The sequence below is a fragment of the Callorhinus ursinus genome, unplaced genomic scaffold (assembly GCF_003265705.2).
Source record: "Callorhinus ursinus isolate GAN/ISIS: 27379988/994484 unplaced genomic scaffold, GSC_fseal_2.0 scaffold15, whole genome shotgun sequence".
Classification (NCBI taxonomy): domain Eukaryota; kingdom Metazoa; phylum Chordata; class Mammalia; order Carnivora; family Otariidae; genus Callorhinus; species Callorhinus ursinus.
Window position 1 is genome coordinate 26,258,988 of NW_027397077.1, and position 22,482 is coordinate 26,281,469.

A 22,482-nucleotide genomic window follows, 5' to 3' on the forward strand; every position below is an offset into this window, starting at 1 on the left:
CACGGCAGTGACTACCAACAGCTGTATTTGACGATTCCATCGAGTCAGTTTGCAGTGTCTCTATCACGGGGGATTCTTGTCAGCTGCTCTCTTGCTAACACAATTCCTGTGTTTTGCCTGGCAGTAAATGGACGCCTCTGCCCTAGCGTCATCTAAACAACTCCGTTAACATTTGCCCCCGGGCGTCTCTCTCTTTGTCCAGTCCCTGTCTTCTAACAGATGTCATCCAAGCCTAATCAAGCATAAAATGGTCATAAATATTTCTTTCTGGTAGATTTCACATTCGCATTTCATGCAGGGACATGATATTTTTCTGCTACCTCCAGGGAGAGCCTAATGCAAAAACCAGTTACTTACATTCTAGCCTCATGTTCCTTTAGTAAAATGCAGAACATGTTCTCAGTTCAAAGACATAAAAAGGCGTAAGACTTTATCTTCGGTCTTTTGTTTAACTGCACCTTTTTTTTCTTCTCTTTTTTCCCCCCAAAATGTATCTTCATTTTACAGTTTACACTTATGCGTTACAAATGTTCCTTTGTGCGTGTGAAAATATAAAACAAGATCTAAAATGAGACCATGTCTACCATATTTCAATAACTTCAGGTTTTCAACATTAGACTCCTTAATTACCGGCAGAAAGAGATTTTTTGCTCAGATACCTAATTCAAATAACAAGCTATTTAGAAAGTAGATAAGACGAGGGCTCTTCTATTTTCGTTCATTTTATGCACACTTTTGCAACCTTCTTCATCATATTTAGTTAAAACAATGGGATGAATCCAACGTACAAATTTAAGGTTCGCGCCAATTTACCAGTTGAAAAAAGGAAAGATAATCACGAGATAGGCCCCGTTTCCAATCCTTAAAACTTTGATCAAGCAGGGGAAGCTACTCCAGATAATGAAGCTTGCCTCCTTAACGAGGAAGAATTGGTAATCAGCACAATCATATTTGTCTTCAGCAAACTTAGTAAATAATGAGTCTTAATCTAAAATAAAACTATCCTAATAATACTTTTGAGGCCATATGTCTGTGTTTCTCTTCCCGATCCCTTTTGTCAAAACAGAAATCTTATATTGCTATTTAAAGGGAGCTGTAAAACACATAGCAATATATATCTCAACAATGATGTTCTCCCCCCTACCCTTCCCTTCATCGAGCCTAATATTTGATTACTGCTAGTCAAATCAAGCTTTCAGGCAAATAATCTCCATTTTTAAAGTTAATGAGATATGGTCATGTCGACAACAGCTTGCAGAAACTTTTAATTTTAATTCCTGCAGGCTGTGCTGGCCTCTTTTACAGCAACTACTGTATGAATGAGTCAAATTTGCCAACATGGCTTATGTAGACAAGTGCACACTAATTAAAAATACCCACTGGTATCATAATTTAAATACCATGAAAATAAACTGTGAAAGTCGCTCGGATCCAGTCTCATGGTTGCCTGAGAGTGTGCTTCCTTTGACTATAGGATGTTTTATTGCTGGCGTGTTCTTAGCTGAAAACCATTTTACATCTTTGAGGAATTTGGGATTTTGATGTAATTATACAATTTGTGTTAATATTTGTTTCACATAAGCTGTTAAGCAGGCCTCCCAGAACGACCACTAATTGAGAAAACCATATTGCTGAGGCAAGCGACAAATTTATACTCTTGATTTAGGGTCCGGCTACAACTTCTCTTGGGCCTAGGGTGCCTTCTCTTTTCTCTCTAAGCTCAAGCCACGATAAAACACAAATAAAAACATCATTCTGTCATTCTTTCTCTTCTTTTATTCCTTTGAAGTTTTCATTCTTCTTAACATTTGTATTTTAACTGCTTTTCTTCCAAACAAGGGAGGTAGGGCATGCTTCTTCCCCTCCATCTAATCCCTAAATGCTGCTAGAATTTCTTTTCATCCATCCATCCATCCATACACACGCATGCACGCACGTGCACACACGTGGGCATGCACACATGTGCACGCACACACACACTTACTTGCAAAATTTAAATAATTCTTTTCAAGGGAATTCCAAGTCTGCCTTTGCTGGGATAAAAGCATATTTCATACAGGGTAAAATCTTGGCACCTCGAGGGTTAAAGCTATTTGAGGGGTTAAATATGCAATTACCTCTGACTAAAACCAGAGAGACATATAGATAAATAGAAGAAATGAAGTCCCCAGGTTCCCTTCAGAAGACTTCATCACATTACTACCAGACAGAAACTCTTTAAGTACCATTTTCAGATGTTAAATCATTGTTCGCGCTGCACATATTCTCGCTATTCCTGGGGGAACAATATCTGAAGAGAGCGTGCTAACAAATGCAATCCTGTAAACAGGCATTTTTCCTCTTGTTGTGAGTACCTTTGTATCCCCGCTCCCGGCTCTGTCAGCCATGCCTTCGCTCTGCTTTGAAGTTAAAGGACTGAATGAACGGCATCATCTATTACCCAGAGTGTGCATGGAGATTATAAATAAGAAATAAAAGTGACTTTCAGTACACTGCTCTTGCATTAGCAAGTTGCCTTCTCTCTTACCTCCTTCTGTCCTTCATAGCGTACAACCAACAATCTATTAGAAACCTGCATTTCAGGGTTTCGTGCAGAGGAAGACCCAGCCTGGACAATGTGTTAGCTGAGACGTGGAAAGTTGTGCTGACATGCAGAGGGTTGGGTCTGGGCCATGGCTCTGAATCCAGCTTTCCCCCTCCTTAACCCTGATCTTACAGATGTCCTTCAGGACGAGTGGCTGGTGATAGGACTGGCTCTTCATTTACATTTTTCTGTTGACAAACAGAGTCCATGAATATTAATTATTCTGAAGTTTATTTGCAGAAAAGGCACTTTCTAATCCTTATCAATTATTTATTGAAAATCTCCCCCACCTAATAATCTCATTAACATTATTATACTAAGGCCAACAGCAAATATTCCTTTGATAAGTAACAACCCAACCCGTTATTCTTCCTGCCAAATCTCATGTAGCTTCCTCTGCTTAATCATGGACAACCCGGCCTTTGTTTCCAGAAGCTCTACCTTAGTCCTCCATTTTTTTTTTTTTAAATAAAAGAAAATTCACATAGAGGGCCTTTTGTTTTAAAACTGAAAGTTTCTGATACATTAGGGAAAAAATTAAAATTAAAACAGTGCGAAAATACATGTATGCCTGCTTTTTAAATCCCTATTATGTGTAGAATTACTAAATGGAAAACCCGAGGGCCCCAAACCCCACAGTCATAGAGCATGAGCATCCCCAAGGGAACGCATGATGTCTGGGAACATGTGAGGGTCTACAAGAAGGTAAGGCAAATGAAAACCACATCTCAATAATGAAGACACCTTCCACTCCTATGTTTCGTTGCTTACAAAAAGCATTCTGACCTTTAATACCTCATTTGCTTCCCCTAATGCCCCTCTCAGGTATGCAGGACAGTCATTATTAACTTGATCTTACTGATAAAGAAACTGAGACTAAGGGACTGCCTAAGGTCACAGAGCTACTAGGTGGCAGGGCACGGAGAATCTTCGAGGAGTTTTGCACCCCAATTCATTCACTGGTTCTGTTTTCAAAACCAGGATTTCCTCTAACTTCCTTCTTCCCTTTTGACTCACTGTTGGTGTTTTAAAAGACATGCTTGCTTGGAATTTCATGTTTTAAAAGAACTGGAGTGCCTATTGGTGATTGTTAGGGACTACACTTCCCCAAAATCACCAAAGCACTGAATATGTAAAACAGAGCCTAATTTCTAATTTAATCAAAAATTAATGAGAAAAGAAACAGCATGCAATTTTAGAAGCAGAAGGAACCTTTGAAATGAACTAGTTTCCAGAGGCTCAAAGAGTCAGGGACTTGCTGCAAATCACAGCAAGACTCCAACCCAGCCTGGCTGATAACCCGCATCAATGTTCGAGGATCGTATCTACAGAGCCCTTGCATTTTCCAAACTTGAGAGGTCACTTCTTTCTTCCTTTTGATCCAGGGGTCAGCCATTTTTTTTTTTTTTTTCTCACTCCATTGCCTAAGAATCTGAGTCACTACACCTAAAGATTTCCCAGAACTTAACACCGTTTGATAGGAATAATCAGGCAGGAAGGCACTTCAACTTCATTCTCTCAACCCCAAAGTCTCCATCCTGCCTTAACTTCACCCCCACCACCCACCCAAGGTGACTTATTTAACAGCGCAAGCATAGAAGATCTTTCGACGCAGCACACTAGCTGTTATCCTATTAATGCATTCCACCCAGGAGATGGACAAAGCCCCACTCAAAGTCAAGATCCTACACATTCCGGGTAGAAATTCACTGAAAGGCAAGATGACCATGGGGATGCAGGTGATGACAGGCCAGTTCCACGATGACAAGGAATGTCCAGGAAGGATTTACAGAGGTTACCTCTGGCAAGTCTAGTAACAATAAGATGTGAAGATGAGGTCTGAAGTCATCTTACGAGGGACTGCGGGCATATTCTGGGAAGTCTCAGCTTCTTTCCTATCAGCATTCCAGAAAATGTGGGCTTAAAGGATAACCACAGTAAATGAGGCTTTAAGGAATGGGAATTGGGAAACAAATCGTGGTAGGAAGAATGAAACCGTTTTTTCTTCTTAAGAAGGAAGTGAAAAAATAGTCATCAATCTTAAGGCATGGTATGACTAGCAGAGGAACTTTACCACCTGCTACACAGAACAATTTCCTCAGCTACCATCTCTGCATCTTCTCTAGGACAGCAAACTACGGCCAGTGGACCAAATCCAGCCTGCTACCTGCTTCTGTAAATAAAGTTTTATTGGAACACAGCCATGTCTATTTATGTATTATCTATAATAGCTGCTTTCACGCAGAGCATTTGTGAGAGAGAATAGCCTCCAAAGCCAACAAAATTTAATATTTCAAGTCAATCTAAATGTAAAGTTAGCTGATCCCTGCTCCAAAAGGAAAAGAGCGAAGAAAAATAACCACTTCCCAATAATCAATAACAAAATTTGAAAATGGATGTACATATACACACAGTCACCCAGTTACACCCTATATATTGAACACGGTTCTTGATGATGTTGGTAACCACGGGAATGAAGGTTCTGATTTCATCCGTTGTGACAGATCATGGAAGGGCCCACATCATACTACACAAGATTGTTTCTAAACACATCAAGGGCGTCCATGCAAAAGTGAATCAAAGGACAAAGCCTTTATTTTGTCTGAGCTTAGTTTCTTCATCCATAAAATGTGAGGATGGATTCATCTAAGGAATTTTAAAAATTCTATGACTAGAGAGATAAAGAAAAGCGAACACACACATTATATATTTGGGGTAAGGAGTGGAAGATGAAGGAGAATGGAGGACAGAGGAGTGAGAACAGGCACAACCTCACTCTCAGGAGTGAGAATAGATAAATACGTGTTAGAGGGACAAAATGAAGTCACTTTTATCATTCCTACAGGAGGTACAGATTCTGAAAGAGTTCAGCACCTACAGGGAGCGGTAGAAGGAATGCTCTACTTGCACATTACAATGAATTAATAGAGAGATCAAGGTTCTATGAATCCTTCTGGAGAGGAGATAAGAGTCTACAAGGAGACTGGGCAGAATGGGACCTACTCTGGACTTGCAGAGCAGTTTGAGGTGCGAACATCCCACCCACCCAGAGATGTGCGTGCACTTCTGCTCCTTTTACTGGGAAGTGATAGCGCCCAATTTTCTTCTCCAGCCCGGGTGTTTCTTTCTTGAAATGACAACACAGATGTGGCCATGGTGACATCTTCGAAGAACTGAGGTCCCTTTCCTCTCAAATGGCAACCCCAAAGTGGGAGATGTTCAAATTATGACTTTTCTTTCAATAAAACTGCTTCAGCCTACTCCACCATTCTTGCCAAAAGCAAGACCTGTCAGTTTGTTTTTAAAAGTAAGAGAGAGATAAAGACAGACGAAGAAAGATCCACTCCGGCCTCGTATCTGGGCTTTTGTATCGATCCAGAACAGTGACCAACAAGCAAGTTAGCTGATTTAATAATCTTTGTTAAAGCAAGGACTGGGCATTATCGGCCATCTTCACAAAATAAGCCACGCAGTTATGACGATTTCCCAAACTGGAAACAAACATATGCTTTGTCGCTGGGGAAATGTACATAGTTTGACTTGTAGGTTATGAATCTTTAAAACTCCTACCATAAGTCCTATCACACATCCTTTGTGAGTACTATCTTTTATTTATTGTGCTAAGCGATTGGTCTTTGTTGACTGGAGCCGTGCTGGATGTGAGCAAAGCAGGTGAGCCACAGAAACATTAACACAAAATACCACTCAGGGAGCAGAGGACATTTTGTCAACAGAGCTAATCACTCTTAAAGCAAAATAACCACTCTTTTAGATATTAAAACAACGAAAACAACTGTGGTGACTTCAAAAGGACTAACTCATTAATCAGTGAAGCCGAGTGAATAATTTCCTCAAGAAACACAAGGTACCAGAAATATTTTATCCAAATACATTTTCGTAGGTTGGGAAAAGGGTCGAGCCTGTCATGTAACACTAAGAAAACACAGAAGGTATTTCCCTAGCCCGTCAGTCTGTGACAGTTGTTTGGGGCACCTGGACAAAGTCTGCAAGTTTTAGGGCTTCCAGCCACAAGTACCCAAACACAAGAGCCATAAAGAGAAAACGTGTCCGACCCAAAATGGCTGCTTTTAAGTTGTCCATAAAACATCAACTGCAACCAACGCAGCTTGCAGCTGACTACGCGCAGACTTATTAATAAACCCAGATTTCCCAAGTCTTCAAAGCCAGCACTTCCATGCCCCTGACTCGTCAAGGAGACAGCGATCTGAAAAGTGGTCCACGTTGGAGGCAGGGTTCAGATGTGCTGGAACCCTATACACCGGCTGTATCGCCCGCCCCACCCCATGAACCTCACCACAAGCACCGCTCAATGTCTGATGTTTCTGGAGCGACTCAAAGGCTTTCCGAACAAAGTGTTTCAGAAACAGAAGGAAGGATGCTAACCTCTGCCTGCGTATGCCAGGCTTGGATGTTCATGAGAAGGATGCAAGCAACAGGCGTGAGGCAGGACCCTCGTTCGGAAAACCAAAGAAAGGAATCTGAGCATCAAGGCATAGCTGCTTACGAGGCAGAGTGGGGGGCACGGGCAGAAAGGAAGGGCTCACTGTGAAAACAGGAGAGGGTGAAAATGGAAAAGCTCCGTCTAAAGGAATACTTGGCATTTTCTTACTGGACGCGGCAAGAAAAGTTGGGTTGAAGGAGAGAGATCTGAATGAGACAACATTTTAGGGTGTTCCCAATGTGGCAGGAGGCCAAGGGAAATGGGAGCAATCCTTGTAGCAGGACCGATTCCCCTGATACCCAGGACAATGAACACAAGGGGAGAGCTCCCATGCTGGGGTGAGGAGCTCAGATGGTGGACCCAGCAGATGTGGCTTAGAAGCTGGACTTGTCCAGCTGTAAGCTGTGTGAACGTGGGCAGCTAAGGAAGTTTCTTCCTGTGAAGAGTAGGAATTTTAAGAGTACTTAGCTCACAGTGTGCTTACGAGAACAAATTGCACTAATATAGGTACAAAGCCCAAAGCTGGAAGAAAAGCGCTTTCAATAAATTCTACTACTGATATTCCCACTACTTCTCCCACCATTACTATTACTGATAGTACAACACCTGACTTCTTGAACAACACAGGTTTGAACTGCACTGGTCCACTTCCATTGGCTTTTTCTTTTATTCAATATAATACAGTAAAGTCCTATACATGTATTTTCTCTTCCTTGTGATTTTCTTAACATTTTCTTTTCTCTAGCTAACTTTATTGTGAGAATTCACTATATGATATACATAACATGTGAAATATATGTTAATCAGCTATTTATGTTATCAGTAAGGCTTCTGGTCAACAGTTGGCTATAAAGTAGTTAAGTTTTGCGGGGGCAGTCAAAAGTTAAACGTAGATTTGCAACTGTGCAAGGGGTCGGTGCCCCTAACCCCCACATTGTTCAAGGATCAACTATAATTTCAAACCAAAAAAAAAAAAAGAAAATGTGGGACAATAGGGATGTTTAGGATTTTTGATAAGAGGAAGGAATGCACTTAATATTTATTGAAAATGGGCGGGCTATCATCATACCATGTTGAAAGTTTCCTCCTAAAAATAATTTTTAAGCAATGTGCCCAAATCCCGAATCAGCTGGCGAATCTGGGAGAAGGTGAAGCGGGGGAAAGTTGGGAAAATAGCATTAATTAGACCATAAACTCTGAAACGTGAAACTAAGAACATGAATTTTCCCCTAAAGCTATAAACACTACATACAAAATTAAGATGAAAAAGTGAACCATCGCATATGAAACTTAGCCCTAACAAGTCCCACTGATAACATTAGTGCTATTCCTTTTAACTATAAAGTTCCACGGTGGGAATGGGAAAAGGGATATGTAAAAATGTGAAGGAATGACTTAAAAAAAAAAATAGTGAAAGGACGGTCAGTCACCAAAAGGTGCACAGCTGGTACCTCTGTAAACGGAGACTGCGGGCAGTACAGCTTCTTGTTTCTCTGCTTTCCTAGACACATCTTCTAATTTTGCTACAATGAACGTGTAATTAATTGTGCAGTAGAAAATTCGAAATTATTTGGTATTCCATTTTCAATTGAAAACATCTGAATTACACCCAAGCCTTCTGCAGAGCCAACACTGAGGATTTCACTCTCAGCTCTGGCACATGGGGTATTTTGTAGGCACTGGCAGAGTTAAGTGACTGTCTCGGCACCTCTGCCAGCACATTCAGCAGCCATTCCCTAATTGTGCCACAGTCACTCTGCCAATATTTTATGGGAGTTTCACAAAATGCACCTATAGCTAGTTAGACTCACAAATGAGAGGACCTCCTTAAATTCTAGCTTTAAAAAAAAAAAAAACAAAAACCAAACTTTTTTTTTTTCCCCCTTCCGTTCTTCATTCTTCAGAAACTTCCCCAGCCTTCTAGAAACAGGATGGGCCACGGGAATCAAATATTATCTCACACTGGAGACCTAACAAGGGGGCTCGCCAGACAACAGCCTGGGGAAACTATTGGTTAGATGCAGTATGTAATTATTTGCTAACCTGGTTCCAGGTACTAATCCCATAGAAATTACAGTAGGAGGGCAGCAAGGAGCCCTGAGACATAAAAACCATTGCCATGTGTAAAAACTTAGATGTTAAAAAAGAAAATGCAGGCACAAGAATTTAGCCAGAAAAAAAAAAAGAAAAAAAAAAAAACAGACATGCCAATAAAAAAGCTGCTTCTTAAAATTTGGCTGGCAGTGTCCTTCCTCTCCCCAATGGATACTCTTAGTAAAGAAAACATGGTAGGTTTTTTCTCCCTTGCCTGTATTTGATTTCCAATTAAAATTAAATATAAACTGAAACGCCACCTGGATTTTAGCAAAATCCAATCCCCGCCCTCCACCGCTCCTTTTTCTTAAAAGAAGAACCTGGGCTTACATATACAAACATTTCGCTAAATGACCCGTGGCAAATTGCGTAATGCCAGTAAAAGTTGTGTTTTTTAAGTTATGAGCCCCAAAGATTTTATCTGAAATAAAACCCTGATTCAATTCAGATTCTGGAGGCAAACTGTGTCCTTCGCTCTGCCTCTAAATTTAAAACATTTGTGGCGGGGCCCCTTCAGTAATGTTGCTAGTAGGTATGGAGGAGAAATTCTGTATTTATTAAGATATATGTTTTCTTTTCTAAAATGGTAAATTGGGGCACTAATTGCCTACAAGAACGGATTCTCTGTAGTCCTCCTATAGAAGTCAGTTTCTAAATGAAGAGTGTGATTGTCAAATAGGACTGTGCCCTTATTTCAATTAATTATCTCATTGAGGGAAGACACAGGAACTCTGGAATTCACAGATGAGGCCTCTCCTTGGAGGTCTCTAACACAAATTTCTACACTGCTCTAAGGTGATCACATTTGAATATAAATTGGGTGGAGTATGCTAAAGAATGGAACAGCCCTGAGAAACAAGTTGGTTCCCTTCCTGGCCTCTGCCTTTGGGTCCCTAAGATTTCAGCGCCGCCTTTTCCCTGTCTTCAAAAGGTGCTGAGCAAACAAAATAATACTGTCGAGAGCACTATTAATTTTAAAGGCTTGACTAGTGTGCTAAGGCCTAAGGTCTATTATTCAATGTATTCGTCACATAACTCTGCTCTAGAAGTTATCTCTATTGCCCCATTTTACAGACAAGAAAAGTAAGGCTCAGAGAGACTGGCAAAACTCACTTTACTTCATTCATTCAGTAAGTACTAGAGGTGGGTTTTGAACTCTTGTCAGCAGGATTCCAAAATGTCTCGAATGAAATGCTTCTCCTGCATTTTCTAGTCCCTGAGCAGTGAGATGAGTCTCTAGGGGAAGCAGCATGCACTGGGTAGCCAACTAAGTACATTTGTATACCACTGTCAGTACGATACTCAAGGACGTCCATAAGCTCCACTGTCTATGCTTTCAGGTGCTCTGACCTTTTGAGTGGTTATCAGACGGTGATACCTCCAACCGGCAGCAGAGAATGAGTTAAGAGCATCAGAAATGCAAATTCTTGGACCTCACCCCAGATCTACAGAATTAAGTGCTCCGGGGGTGGGTTTAACAATATGTTTTAAGATGCCCTTCAGATGATTCCAATACATGTATTAAGTCTGAGAACCACTGCGGAATGCCACACAACCTTTTAGTAAAAGTGTACCCCTGAATCAAAGGGTACAATGGTCTTAAGCCTCTTGACACCCCATGCCACACTGCCCCCAGAATGGGCTACTCTAACTTACCCTCCCATCAACCACGAAAGGGAGCCCCAGCGGTATATGTAGCATTTACTGTAACCGTTGCTGATTTAGCCAAAGATCTTTCAAGTAGTGTGTGAAGCTGGTGATTGTGTTCGAATAGATATAAAAAGGCTCTTCGAACCTGTGCAGAGTGCTTTATCTGACCTTACTTTCCAGAGTTTTCTTCGGAGCTGGCATTTATAAGTGCTACATCTAAGATATCCAAGAATGAATTCCAGGGACACATTGGTAAGCATTTAGAGCCAGAAGAGGAAACCTTTTCCAAATTAAAGATAGGTTACTAATATACTTAACATTAATTAAACACAGAAAAATCTAGGAACATTTGTCAAAACACTGAACCAGTAAGCAAATCTAATTAACATGCAGTATGGACTGCATAGTGTTTTAATTGGGGGGTAGGAGGCTGGGGCATGATGCACATGAAACTCACCGCAAAATGACACAAGCACACATACAAACACACAGTTCTCAGAGCACAAGATGCTGGGCTTGCATCAGATTCACAAAAGAGGAACCGTAAACCTGCAAAACGTACGCATGATGAAATTAAAGACATGGCCTGTGCCAGGGAAACCCTCCCACCAGGAAGGCTAAAGAGAAGCTCACTAACTGTGAGATGTCATGGTAAGTCATCTGGTAACAAGCTTACAACCAGAAACAAATAAGAATGTAAAAAAAACAAAGAAGAAAGGCAGAGGGGAGAAAATAAAAGGCCGTGCGCTTCCAGGAAAGATAGTTCATAAATAGCTGCATTGAACAAATACCTTCAAATATCACAACTATTTTAAAATTAGGCATTAGGATTTCAGTTGTTCTAGCTCTATGACAAATAGAGGTGAATTGGCTAAAACTCGATATTAAAAGTATGTAAAATATGGACACCACCAACCAAATGACCAGCCTTGTCAGTCCCCATCTAATCTCTGGAGATCGGACACTCGACTCAGGCAATGGTCTGTGTAAACAGATAGGCCCCACACCATTTCCTGGAGACCAATAAACTCAGATGCTGGCGTCTGGCATAGAAAGACTTCTACTTACCATTTACCTCCAGTTGTTCCACAGTGGAAATCCCCCTTGCTTATTCCAAAATTAAAAATGGCAAAGTGGCAAAGATACACTTCTTGGGCACTGAGGTCATAAACCGCACCCATACAGTTCAGTATACATCTTCCATCCACTCTCCCCTGATTGAAAGGGTTAACTTAAATCAGCTGGTGTGCATGTGCTGAGTTACTGTTTCCCAAGTGGTACCAAGGTCTTCAAAAATCCCACCAACATAGACACAAATAAACTCTTCCTCTCTGGATTACTGAAGATGTATCGCTTAAGTCATTCATTTGTTAATTAGTCAAACACATATCTTCTACAGCTTGTCTTCATTTTGCTTTGAGATTTTTATTGATATTTAATGCATATGTTTATGTTTTGTTCCACTACGATTAGATTCTAAGTTTTATGAATTCAGGGAGATGTTAAGGGTGTTTCTTCATTTCTTCTAGCCAACCATGGGACTGTGAACCTAAGATATGCTTGTTTTTATGTTAATTTTCTTTGGTAAGAGAACCATGGGGAAGAACATCCACTCTTTGAGTGACTCAGTGTCCAACCTCCATTTCCTTGGTGGGCTGGCTGGTTATTCCTCTAACCACCAATATGCCAAAACATTTAATTTGTGAAATGCATTCAGTTAAATGATTAGAAAGGAACTCTGCAGGTAGGATGAAACCAGCAAGTGACTTGACCACCCCGGAAAATGTAAGACAAAGTCTTAAACTGTGATATATGTATTTCTTGAGGGATAATTTAGAAAAAAAAAAATAAGGAATGATCCTGCAGTTTTGTCACTTTCTATGAAGAGAAGGTTCTAGAAGGCAAGTCTTGCCACATCTGCCATTTACTAATTCAGGAGGAAGGCAGCTCTAGACAACAGCCAACAAGGGGGATGGTGGTGTTTCAATAAAACCTTTTTTTTTTTTTTTTTCAGTCCAAGAAGGGAATCTATTAACTCACAGAATTCAAGAAAGGGTTGAGGAAACACATCACAAAAAAGGCAGGTAAGAACCAAAAGGCAAGAACAACTGGATCTAGGAACTCCAATGCTGCCGAGTCTTCCCCCAACCCCCTGCTCTTGACTCTTTCTAGCTTTTTCTTTCTTCTTACTTGAGATCCTTAAATGATGATTATCTACCTCATTGGGTCATTGTGAGAATTAAATGAGATAACACGTTGCAAAGAAATAAAATATCACAGTACTCAATAAATGTCAATAAAACCTTTCTTTAAAAAAAAAAAATAGGTGGTAGGCCAGATTTAGCCAGACAGGCCCTCTGGCTTAGTTCACCAATCCCTCGTAGAGTCTGCAGGTTTAACACAACACTTTGTACCTAGAACCCGCCCAGTCAAGGGACTGAACAAATGGTGAGACAAGTTTAAAATATTTCCGGAACGTAATCATGACAATTCTAATTGTGAATATCACATCCTCAGCTTACGCATGATGCTCTTCCTTCTGTAAACACATTAATGACACAGTCTTTACATAAATGTGCACAGCATAGGCATATAATACACAGCACAAACTTTGAATTGGAAAGACAAGTGTATATCCAGTGAGATAATCAGAGTATCATTATAAAAATGCATGGAAAGGCATTTTCACTTACTACTTTTGGCTGGTGAATGCCTATTGAGTTGAAATGGAAATATCATGAGTAGGACGAAAAAAATGAGGCAAGGTAAGCAATATTATCACAGAATTATTTATCATACACATTAGGATCAAAAATAGTCAGGAAAGAATGAGCATTATGTCATTCTCTCCCAGTATTTAACCTTGTAAAAGGTTGCTGAGTTCACAGGGAAGATAACAAGCGTCAATACAAGAGGCTATAAAAATGGAACTACGTCTTACCATGCAACCTTGAAAAATTAATACTTAATAATTACAATAATAAAAGGCCACTTCTGCCCTGTTTTAGGATGTTACATATTATTTTATTAAATTTTTCCAAAACTCTTTCTTCCTTTGGCTCTCAGACACATGGCTCTGCTGCTGAAAAGCAAAAGACATTTTACGCACAATTTTCCCTCTACTAGAAAGAGGTATATTGTGCCCTTCAGTGAACATAAAATTGATATTATCATCTCTTAGTTTATATCTCACTACTTAACCTTCAGATTAAAAGTTATTGGATTTGAATGACTAAGAAGCCATCATGTCACCTTCCCTTCAATGTGGAGACAGGGGAGTTCGGAATGAGAGAAGGTAGAGTGATAAAAACACAGATTTCGGATCAGCTGACACTTTGCCTCTTTTAACAAGCAACCATGATACTGACAGTTCCTTGTGCTTGTATGGATGATACATTGTGTGACAAATGGTCTACTTTCAGAAACTTTGCTGAAGACGAATCTGCATCACGAAGTTAATTTTATTTGGAGTACAGACAACAAGGAGCAGTCTAAAAATAGGGATGAAAGAGTTAAGTCGAGGAGAACCTTAGGGTTACCACCTTTAAAAAAATCCTACTCCTCTTACGCAGAAGATACTGGAAAATGTTCTCTCCAGAGGGATTAAAGAGAACAGAGCTGCTTTCCCTCCACCTGCCTCTATGCAGGGCTCAACTCAAACACACAAACAAGGCCTTGACATCCCTAAGCAGTTTAATCTATACCTTGTCAATGAGTCTGCCAATAGCACCACTGTTTAATAATTACACAACGTATTTTTCCAACAAAAGAAACACAACACGCACCCCCTTTCACCCTAAAAAAAAAAAAAAATTCATTCTAAGAAGCTTGTGTCAATATGAAACAGACTTTATCAAAGATCTAACTTCGCAGTTTTGTTCTCTAAAAGCGATTAAATCCATTCCATGATCAATAGGAACACAAGGCAGTTTATCAGCATTTCCCATGTGACTTCTGGAAGATATACTCATTAGTAACTGGCAAAGGCTAAAGGGAAAATACTTGATAATTTTAATCTGAATAAACGTACACAATCAAAAGAGTGAGTTTTCGCGATATAAGAGGATGTTGTTTTTTTTTTCTTTAAAGTCTTTTGGTATTCAAATGTAGGAGGAGAAATGCAGAGAGCAAGGGGGTAAAGGTGGTCAACAAAAGCAAGTCCTCAATTAAATGAAGCAGGAGTTAGAGGTCCATTGCTGAATTCAGAACCTACTGCAAGAGCCTTGTCACTGCTATTAATCTTTCAAAGATCTCTTTTCCTTCTAAGTCAGGCCAGGTCCAACCTTCTAATTTACCTTCAGTACCACTCCTCCTGAATGGCCTTTCTTCTCTGCCTAGAAACCTCCCCTAAACCTCCGCTAGCTTAGAAACCCAAGACTCCACTAGCTGAACCCAAGTAACCTTTGAACCACCTTCCCACTGCTCCCATCCCTGCTCTTCAGGCTCTTCAGGCTCTAGTCAAATAAACTCCAAATTAATTACCCTACCATGCACATTTCCTTACACACAGGCAGTGCACCACACGTATTAGTTACATGAAAGAATATTTAACAAATGAATAAATGCATTTCAAGAACTCCAAAGCGAAGAAACAAAGTTTCTTCTAATACATAGTTTCCAGTGTAGCACATTTATTAGCTCATTTGGAACAAAGCTGAGACCAGGCCAGTATGTGAAACTCTCTTCACCACATTTTCTTGTGTGAGGAAAAAGAAAAAAAAAAAAAAAATGTGGTTGTATTTCTCTGAACCAAATCAAACACAGTATTTAGCAAAGGGCCTCTGGAATGTTACAAGTAACACTTCATAATTACAATAGATTTGAGTTCAAAGACCAAGTGATGAAAAGAAACTTTCTAATACGGGGTTCAATTCCCTATATAAACTTCCCTTTTGTTGCTCCATCTACCACTTGCATTTATATTGCCATTCTACTTTGTCATAAAAGCAGTCACCTTGTAACCCTTTTTATCAAGTAATCTATGCACTACCTAAAAGTACACTCGACTCCATCAGTTGAGCTATATAGGTTTACATTACACAAACATACCAATTCTGCGTGCTCAGCACTACTTGTCAATAAACGCAAGCAGTTGCAAAACAGCGAAGTAGGTTCCTTGCCTTCAGAGAACAGACAGGAGCCCGCCAGTTCTGCAAAACAAACTCTCTGCAATCAGTGAAGCTCATCTGTCAACAAATTACCATTAAAGTCATACCTCCTGAAAGTTCAAAAAGAGATTTCTGATTAGACAAGAGAGAGGGGGTATTTATTATTATTATTATTATTATTATTATTACTTATTATTATTTGCAGCTCACAGGTCAGGGCTTAAAATTGCCTTCTCAAAGTAGGGACGCTTTTGCTTAAAGTTGAGGGTACACTTCACTCACGGTGAAATGTGGCATCTAGATTTCTATGTACTTGGCTCTTTTTCTGTTGTTTCTCATGCCATCTCACCTTTCAAAAGAGAATGTAATGACACAGAGCTGTTTAGTAATCAAAACTTGAAAGGATTTCATATAAGGCTCACATCACAAGTTACCTAAATCTCTGACAATATTTTGATGACAAGGAGGTCCAAACTCACAGAGTAAAGAACTATAACTCTAGCGTTCAGGGTGAAGGATGCCTTTTCCAGAAAGAGCCACAAAAGGAACTGAGGAAAAAGTGGGAGTCTGTTATTGTTATTGCTGCTTTTCTTCGTCACAATTACCCGAATTCCTCTCTCACTTTTTTTTCTCAATTTGTTTGCACGGTTTTTGCTAACATTTTGATGGCACCGATTCTTACCAAATTTTTGATCATCAATAGCTTCTATATTTGAGCTCTACCTTGTGTTCAAAAAGAATGTATCTTGGTAGAGTGAGTCCTTTAAAATTATAGTTTGAGTTTTCACCCACCAGTGAAGGAAGGTGCTAGCCCCTAGCATAGAGCCTGCCTCAATGAGACAACTCAATAAATTAAGATCTTCTACACTGCCTTCCAGAAGCTTTCCTTCTCGGACACAGAGATGCTGACCATCTTTTCCCTTCCAATGGCATCAAAAGACCTTCCTTTCAGACACAGTCCCTGGTAGCTACAAGGCAAAAGGCCACTTGAGGGTATTCCTAACAAAGTTAATAAAGCAACCTGAAGCAAAGAGAAGAATGGTAAGGCCGAACTGGCCACTGCTACCTGACCTTTGTACTAATCCACACCTAATCACTTGGGCCTCCCTCTGTAGAGGGAGGAACAAGGCAAAGGATGGCCACAATAATGGTAACATGGTTCCCACAAAGGAACAGGAGTACGAATGAGAAGCGCAGAGAATGGTCTCTTTCATCGGAGCTCACTGCCCATCCAAACACACACAGTGATTTCTTCCAGGCGTCGTTTTTCACAGGGGCACTTCAAGCTGGAGATGTTGGCAGGACAACCTCCCTCTTCTGCCCGATATCCACCAGTCGTTTTGGTAACAAGAACAAAATGAGGAAATTCATTCCACCATTTTGAAAATGAAGAGAAGAATCTTTAATTTTTGTGTATTGGTTTATGCTAACATGTTCACACTCTGGTCATTATCATCTGGTTACTCACATTCAGGAGACCCCAGCATACAGAGCCGTGATCCTCCCAGGCCCCGCTGACACTGTATTTTCTACATCCTCGGGGCATATACGCAGCCAAGATTTCCTTCTTGAGCACCCCCCCAACTCCTCCTGTCTCTCTGAGCCTCTCTAGTGCTGGGCAGTGACTCATCTCTCACCTCCTTTAATAGCTCATTGGCGAAATGCAACCCAATGAATCCCTCTTCTTGCCTCTCATGATGTTTCAGAAGCTACTTATCCTTCCTAGCTCTCTTAACTCTTCAGGACTCATTCAATGTTTTCCTCTCTTTCTTTTACATTATTAATGGGAAACAGGTACATAGACACGTGTTGATGGTTGATAGGTAACTTTTGGGCCAAAAGGTCCAACACCTTAAACCAAATGTCAAAGAACCAATGTCAAAAAATGAAACAAACACTTCACTTATTCACACTCTCTAAATAATCCATATTCAAATCCCGTATATAGTGTATCTTTTTTTTTTTTAATGTCTTTCTCACAGACTTCCTCTACACTGCCCTCCTCATATAAAACAATAGCCATACCTCAAAACCACAGCAACCAAAGCCCTCTCTATACTGATTTGCAGACAATAAAACTGCCAGGTGGTACCCAAAAAAAAAACCCCATCATTAAATGGAATGTTGTTAAGAAATAGCTGTTTTATTTAACAGCTATTCATTTTTATTGAATAAACATTTTCTAGTATGCATTCTGTTAATTGACCTGACAGCATATGCTGTATATGGAGAAACTTCTAAACATTATGCTCTATGTAATATGCTTATCTGAAAAAGCTCTCATTTGCAGCAATATGGAAATAAAATTCTGCTTTCTAAAATTCAAGACTTTTAAAATGCATTAATCCACACAGTTTATGAAATTGCTCTGGACATTTTAAAACCCTTTCTTTAGGAAAAAAACTTCAGTAATTGGTAATAGTATTTGTTGCTGAGTTTCATAATGGAGTAATGCATATCCAATACAGAACTTTTACAGGCCCAGAAATGGGGCAGGCATAATAGGAAATAAAAAGCAGTTATGGTATCGGGTAAAGAATTACCCAGTGGCTAAAAGAAATGTTCAGAAACTCTATCAAATTATATTATTAGGAAACTATTGTTATAATAGTTTCATGGCCCAGATATAAGTAGACTTAAGACATTACAGAGATAATACATTTCGTTTTGAGGAAGGAAGACAGTTGGGGAGTGTGTTGGCGGGCTCCTCCAGCTACTGGCAGCACCTCTCGTTGGTGATGGCTTTTGAGTGATGATGGCATCTTGCAGAACTACCAACCCCCCTGCCTAGAGGGCCACAAATGAGCGATGCTGCTCGATGGGAGCTAGGGCAGCCTGGAGGGCGGCGGGCTCCCTGACTTCACGAGCAATCCATCCCTTAACTGTTGTCCTCGAAGGAATATTGGTCTAGGGTTACCAGATCTTCTGATTTTTCAAGAGAAGATGGAAAAGGCAGATTCCCCCTATTTTTCTAGGTTGTCACGTATGTAATTCTTTTTTTTTTCTTTTTAACAATTCTTCTTAGAACTAATTTAGCCAACCTACAGACCAGTCCCAGCATAGAAGTCACTCATTCCACAGCTAATCTTTGTGAAAGCTCTCCATTCTGAAAGGGCACTTGCTATCATTTGTAATTATCTTCGGTAATAAGAATCAAACATGGAAAGGCTTGCATTTATTTTAAAAGTCCTGGCACTAGGCACAAGTTCTCCCTATATCGTCAACGATTGCACTGGTGCAACTGGAAAATCCTATAACATTCAGTGTTACACACAGCATAATTAACTCATTTTTATACCAAGCCCTTTTAAGCCACATCTTTTTGTTCCATGGACTTCTAACATATTTTACAGTTCTAATTCTCTTCCACTGTCCTACATTAATCAAAGCTGTAACCCCTGTTGTCTTTGTACTACAGAATCAGAATGTGCCCCTGGCGAGGAATGGGGGAAAAGTCAACAGGAATTAAATTTCAGTGCAACTGTTTACTCAACTGTGGCCTGCAGTTATTGAAATTTTATCCGTGGTTTTGTGTGACTACCGCAGTAATGAATTCAGCATGGCTGTGATTTTCTCACTGCTGGTATTCTCACTTCAAGTAAAAACCTGTAGAATAAAAATGACGAAAACAACCGAAGTCCAACATGTTGACCCTCGCATTTCTCCAAAGCGCTTAATTGTTGCAGTTTTCGGTCTGGAAGGAAACTAGGTCCACTCTAGTCCTGCAAAACTTTTTTAATCCCTTAGTTTTTTTTCCCCCCTCAATCCATCTACAGATTTTCTTGTCCTCCAACAACCTGTGAAGAGCCGCATCTATGCTTCGAGGGGCAAACAGCTGTCAGAATTTTATTTTAAGAAGATCGAAAAGGCCTGCCAAGCCTAATATGTGGGGTTTTAGCCACAATGGTAAATCCAACTCCTCTCTCTTCCTAAATCATATCAATAGCAAATAAAAATAAAGTTGTTATAAAAAGTATTTAACAAGTTTCGAAGTACAATCAAAAGGTACTGACATCCGTAACACATCACAGCATGTTTTCCAAAGTGGTCACAGCCAAGATAAAGAGGGGAGATGTGCTAATTTTGTTACTGATGCTTTTTAAGGAAGAGGCGGTTAAAAATGCACTTTCCTAACTGTCTTCTATGAGGCCAATATGTTGTTGCTATTATTGGTGTAGGGGTGTGTGCGCGTGTGTGTTGACGGTATATATGTAAATATTTTGGCTGACTTACTACTTTACAATGGTAAATGATCTTCAGTTCTTCATATAAAACTCTAAAGAAGTGAATTTCCCATTTAATTAATGTACCTTAAATATTAAGCATGTGGGGTACTCACCCCACAGGTCAAGAGCACCACACCTCAACTGCTCCATAAAGAACCAGTGGATCTTGGCCTCTGTAGGGTAAGGACATAGAACACAGCACCCCAAAATAGCAACTGCCCATTCTCAGTATAACCATAAGTACCCGAGAACACCACATGAACGACGCATGCACACACGGATACCTTCCTACCATCTGAGGATATGTTCTGCTAACCACCTCGGTGGTTAGAATTTGGCCATTTGCACTCATTTAAGTGCACAACCTTCCATACGACATACGTCCATTCCAGCCGATGTGATGCCCAAGGTGCAGGCACAGAAGGGTCTGGGCGGCCAGGGAGAGAGACCGCACCACATCACTTAGATGAAACGCTTTGCAGTGAGACCTGATCGTGTCTGCTAGTTTTCTCTTCTTTCTATTCCACTAACTTCTAACAGACTAACAATGTAATGATTCTTCATGTTTTAAAAAACTTCTTAGCAAGAAGAAAATAAAATACGCTCAGCGCCTGTCAAAGGCTATAACCCTCATACAAAAAGGGATTCCCTTTACTTCTCTGATAACGGTTTCCAAGAAAATGGTTTGAGAAAAGGTTCGCCTTCGTCTTCCCCATCCCCCAGCGATTTCTGTTTCTTTCAGAAAGGCCCGAGGATGCATCATTCTTTTTTCACCTTTCTGAAATGGCACCATAACTCTGCATTGAGTAAATGAATCAAGGACTAAAACGGAACAAAACCCACCCATTATCATTTAACAAAAATAATCCTATTTCCTGATTTCAAGAGAGGCTGGAAAAACACTGCTGTCTTCAAGCGGGTGCTACTTACTTATTTGAATTTCCCTCAACACCGGGGCCACACACCACCATTTTCTGGGTCACCTTTACCATTTGGAAATATTTAATCAGTCACCCACAGGTACCCACTGACATGCCTACGGAGAACGTAAGAAGAATGAGTATGTCCCAGTTTATATGCACCTGGGGGAGCCACTAATAAGAGCTAATTTAAAGCATTACGAGGATCTAGCCGCATATCAGCTGCCGTATGTACACAGGACACATAGGTCAGTGGCCCACACCCCGAAGTTCCTACAGGTAGCAGGGGGCAATTTCTTATGCTTAAAGACTGTGCTGTTGTTGCTTCGCCTGCTGTATACCCACTCCTGCCCGTTTGCTCCTACTGTTTGCTTCTCCTCTCCTGATGCACCTATTCCCTCTCCCATCCCCTATTCCTTTTATCCATTATCCCTCATTTTATGTCTTTCTTCACCAGGCTCAATAAGCCTGTTTATTATTATTACTTTTTAACTCAAGCATCGGGGAACCATTTCTCCAAAGATTCATTGTATTCCAAACAGTTCAGCTTCGGGCGGCCACGGTGGGGCCTGGGAAGGGTGCCCAGAGGTGCACTCAAGCTCATCGTTAACAACTGCTCCCCAAGACGGGGGTGGGGAGGCTTCCAAGACTCAACTCCCAAGGGCTTGGGCACTCGTCTCTGAAGGCCCCCACCGGGCCGCCAGATGCTGCTGACAGTCGGCCAGCGCGCCAGGTGAGCCTCCAACACTCCGCGGGGTGGGGGGTGCGAGCGCGAAGGGCGAGCGGGAGAGCTGGCCCTCCAACCCCGTGCACCCCCCGCCCCCCACAGTACCTGTTGCAGCTGCACGTGCACGAGCTCGGCGGCCCCCGCGCCCCGTGCGCCCCCAGTACCTGCTGCTGCTGCACGTGCACGAGCTCAGCGGCCCCCGCGTCCGCGGCCGGCGTCTCCCCGTTGGACCGCCCCTCGCGAAGACTGGCACACTGGAGCAAATGGTTGCTGCCGCTCGACCCGTTCTGGATGGCTGAACCGTTACTTTTTGTCTCAGTCCCAGATTCTTGCATCATGACTCAAAAACCTGAGAGAGGGATTTTCAGGAGGGAGCGGGGGAGAGAGAGAAAAAAGCAGCTGTTAAAACAGTTGTTGGACAGAAGGAGCAGGGCCCTGCCGTCTGTGTTGCCAAACTCTGTAAGCAGTTGTCCTTTTCTTTCACGATCACTTTTGGCCCTGGGTCGTGGGCTAGTCCCCTAGGGTCGGAGGACGGAGGGGCCGGTCCAGCTTCAAGGTTTAGCAGTCGTCCTGTAAATAGGCTGTTTCCCCTTGGGAGGGGGGAAAAAAAAAACTTTCGGGGGAACTCAGGATTTATGGTTAAATTTCTGTGGATTGTGTCTGGATGTTTTGCTCTAAAACCAGTAAGTCGCTGTGTGTGGCATATTAGGT

The 22,482-nt window shown here is 41.1% G+C and overlaps 1 protein-coding gene across 4 annotated transcripts in view; it reads right to left on the reverse strand.

The window, feature by feature from the left end:
* FOXP1 (forkhead box P1) overlaps positions 1 to 22,482 on the reverse strand; it is a 568,616-nt gene that overhangs the window by 206,534 nt on the left and 339,600 nt on the right. For all 4 annotated transcript variants that reach the window (XM_073901540.1, XM_025885358.2, XM_025885356.2 and 1 more), the window contains one exon: positions 21,936 to 22,120. In XM_073901540.1, coding sequence (XP_073757641.1) covers positions 21,936 to 22,109 — 174 coding nt within the window. In that variant the 5' untranslated portion in view covers positions 22,110 to 22,120. The remainder of the gene's footprint in view (positions 1 to 21,935; positions 22,121 to 22,482) is intronic.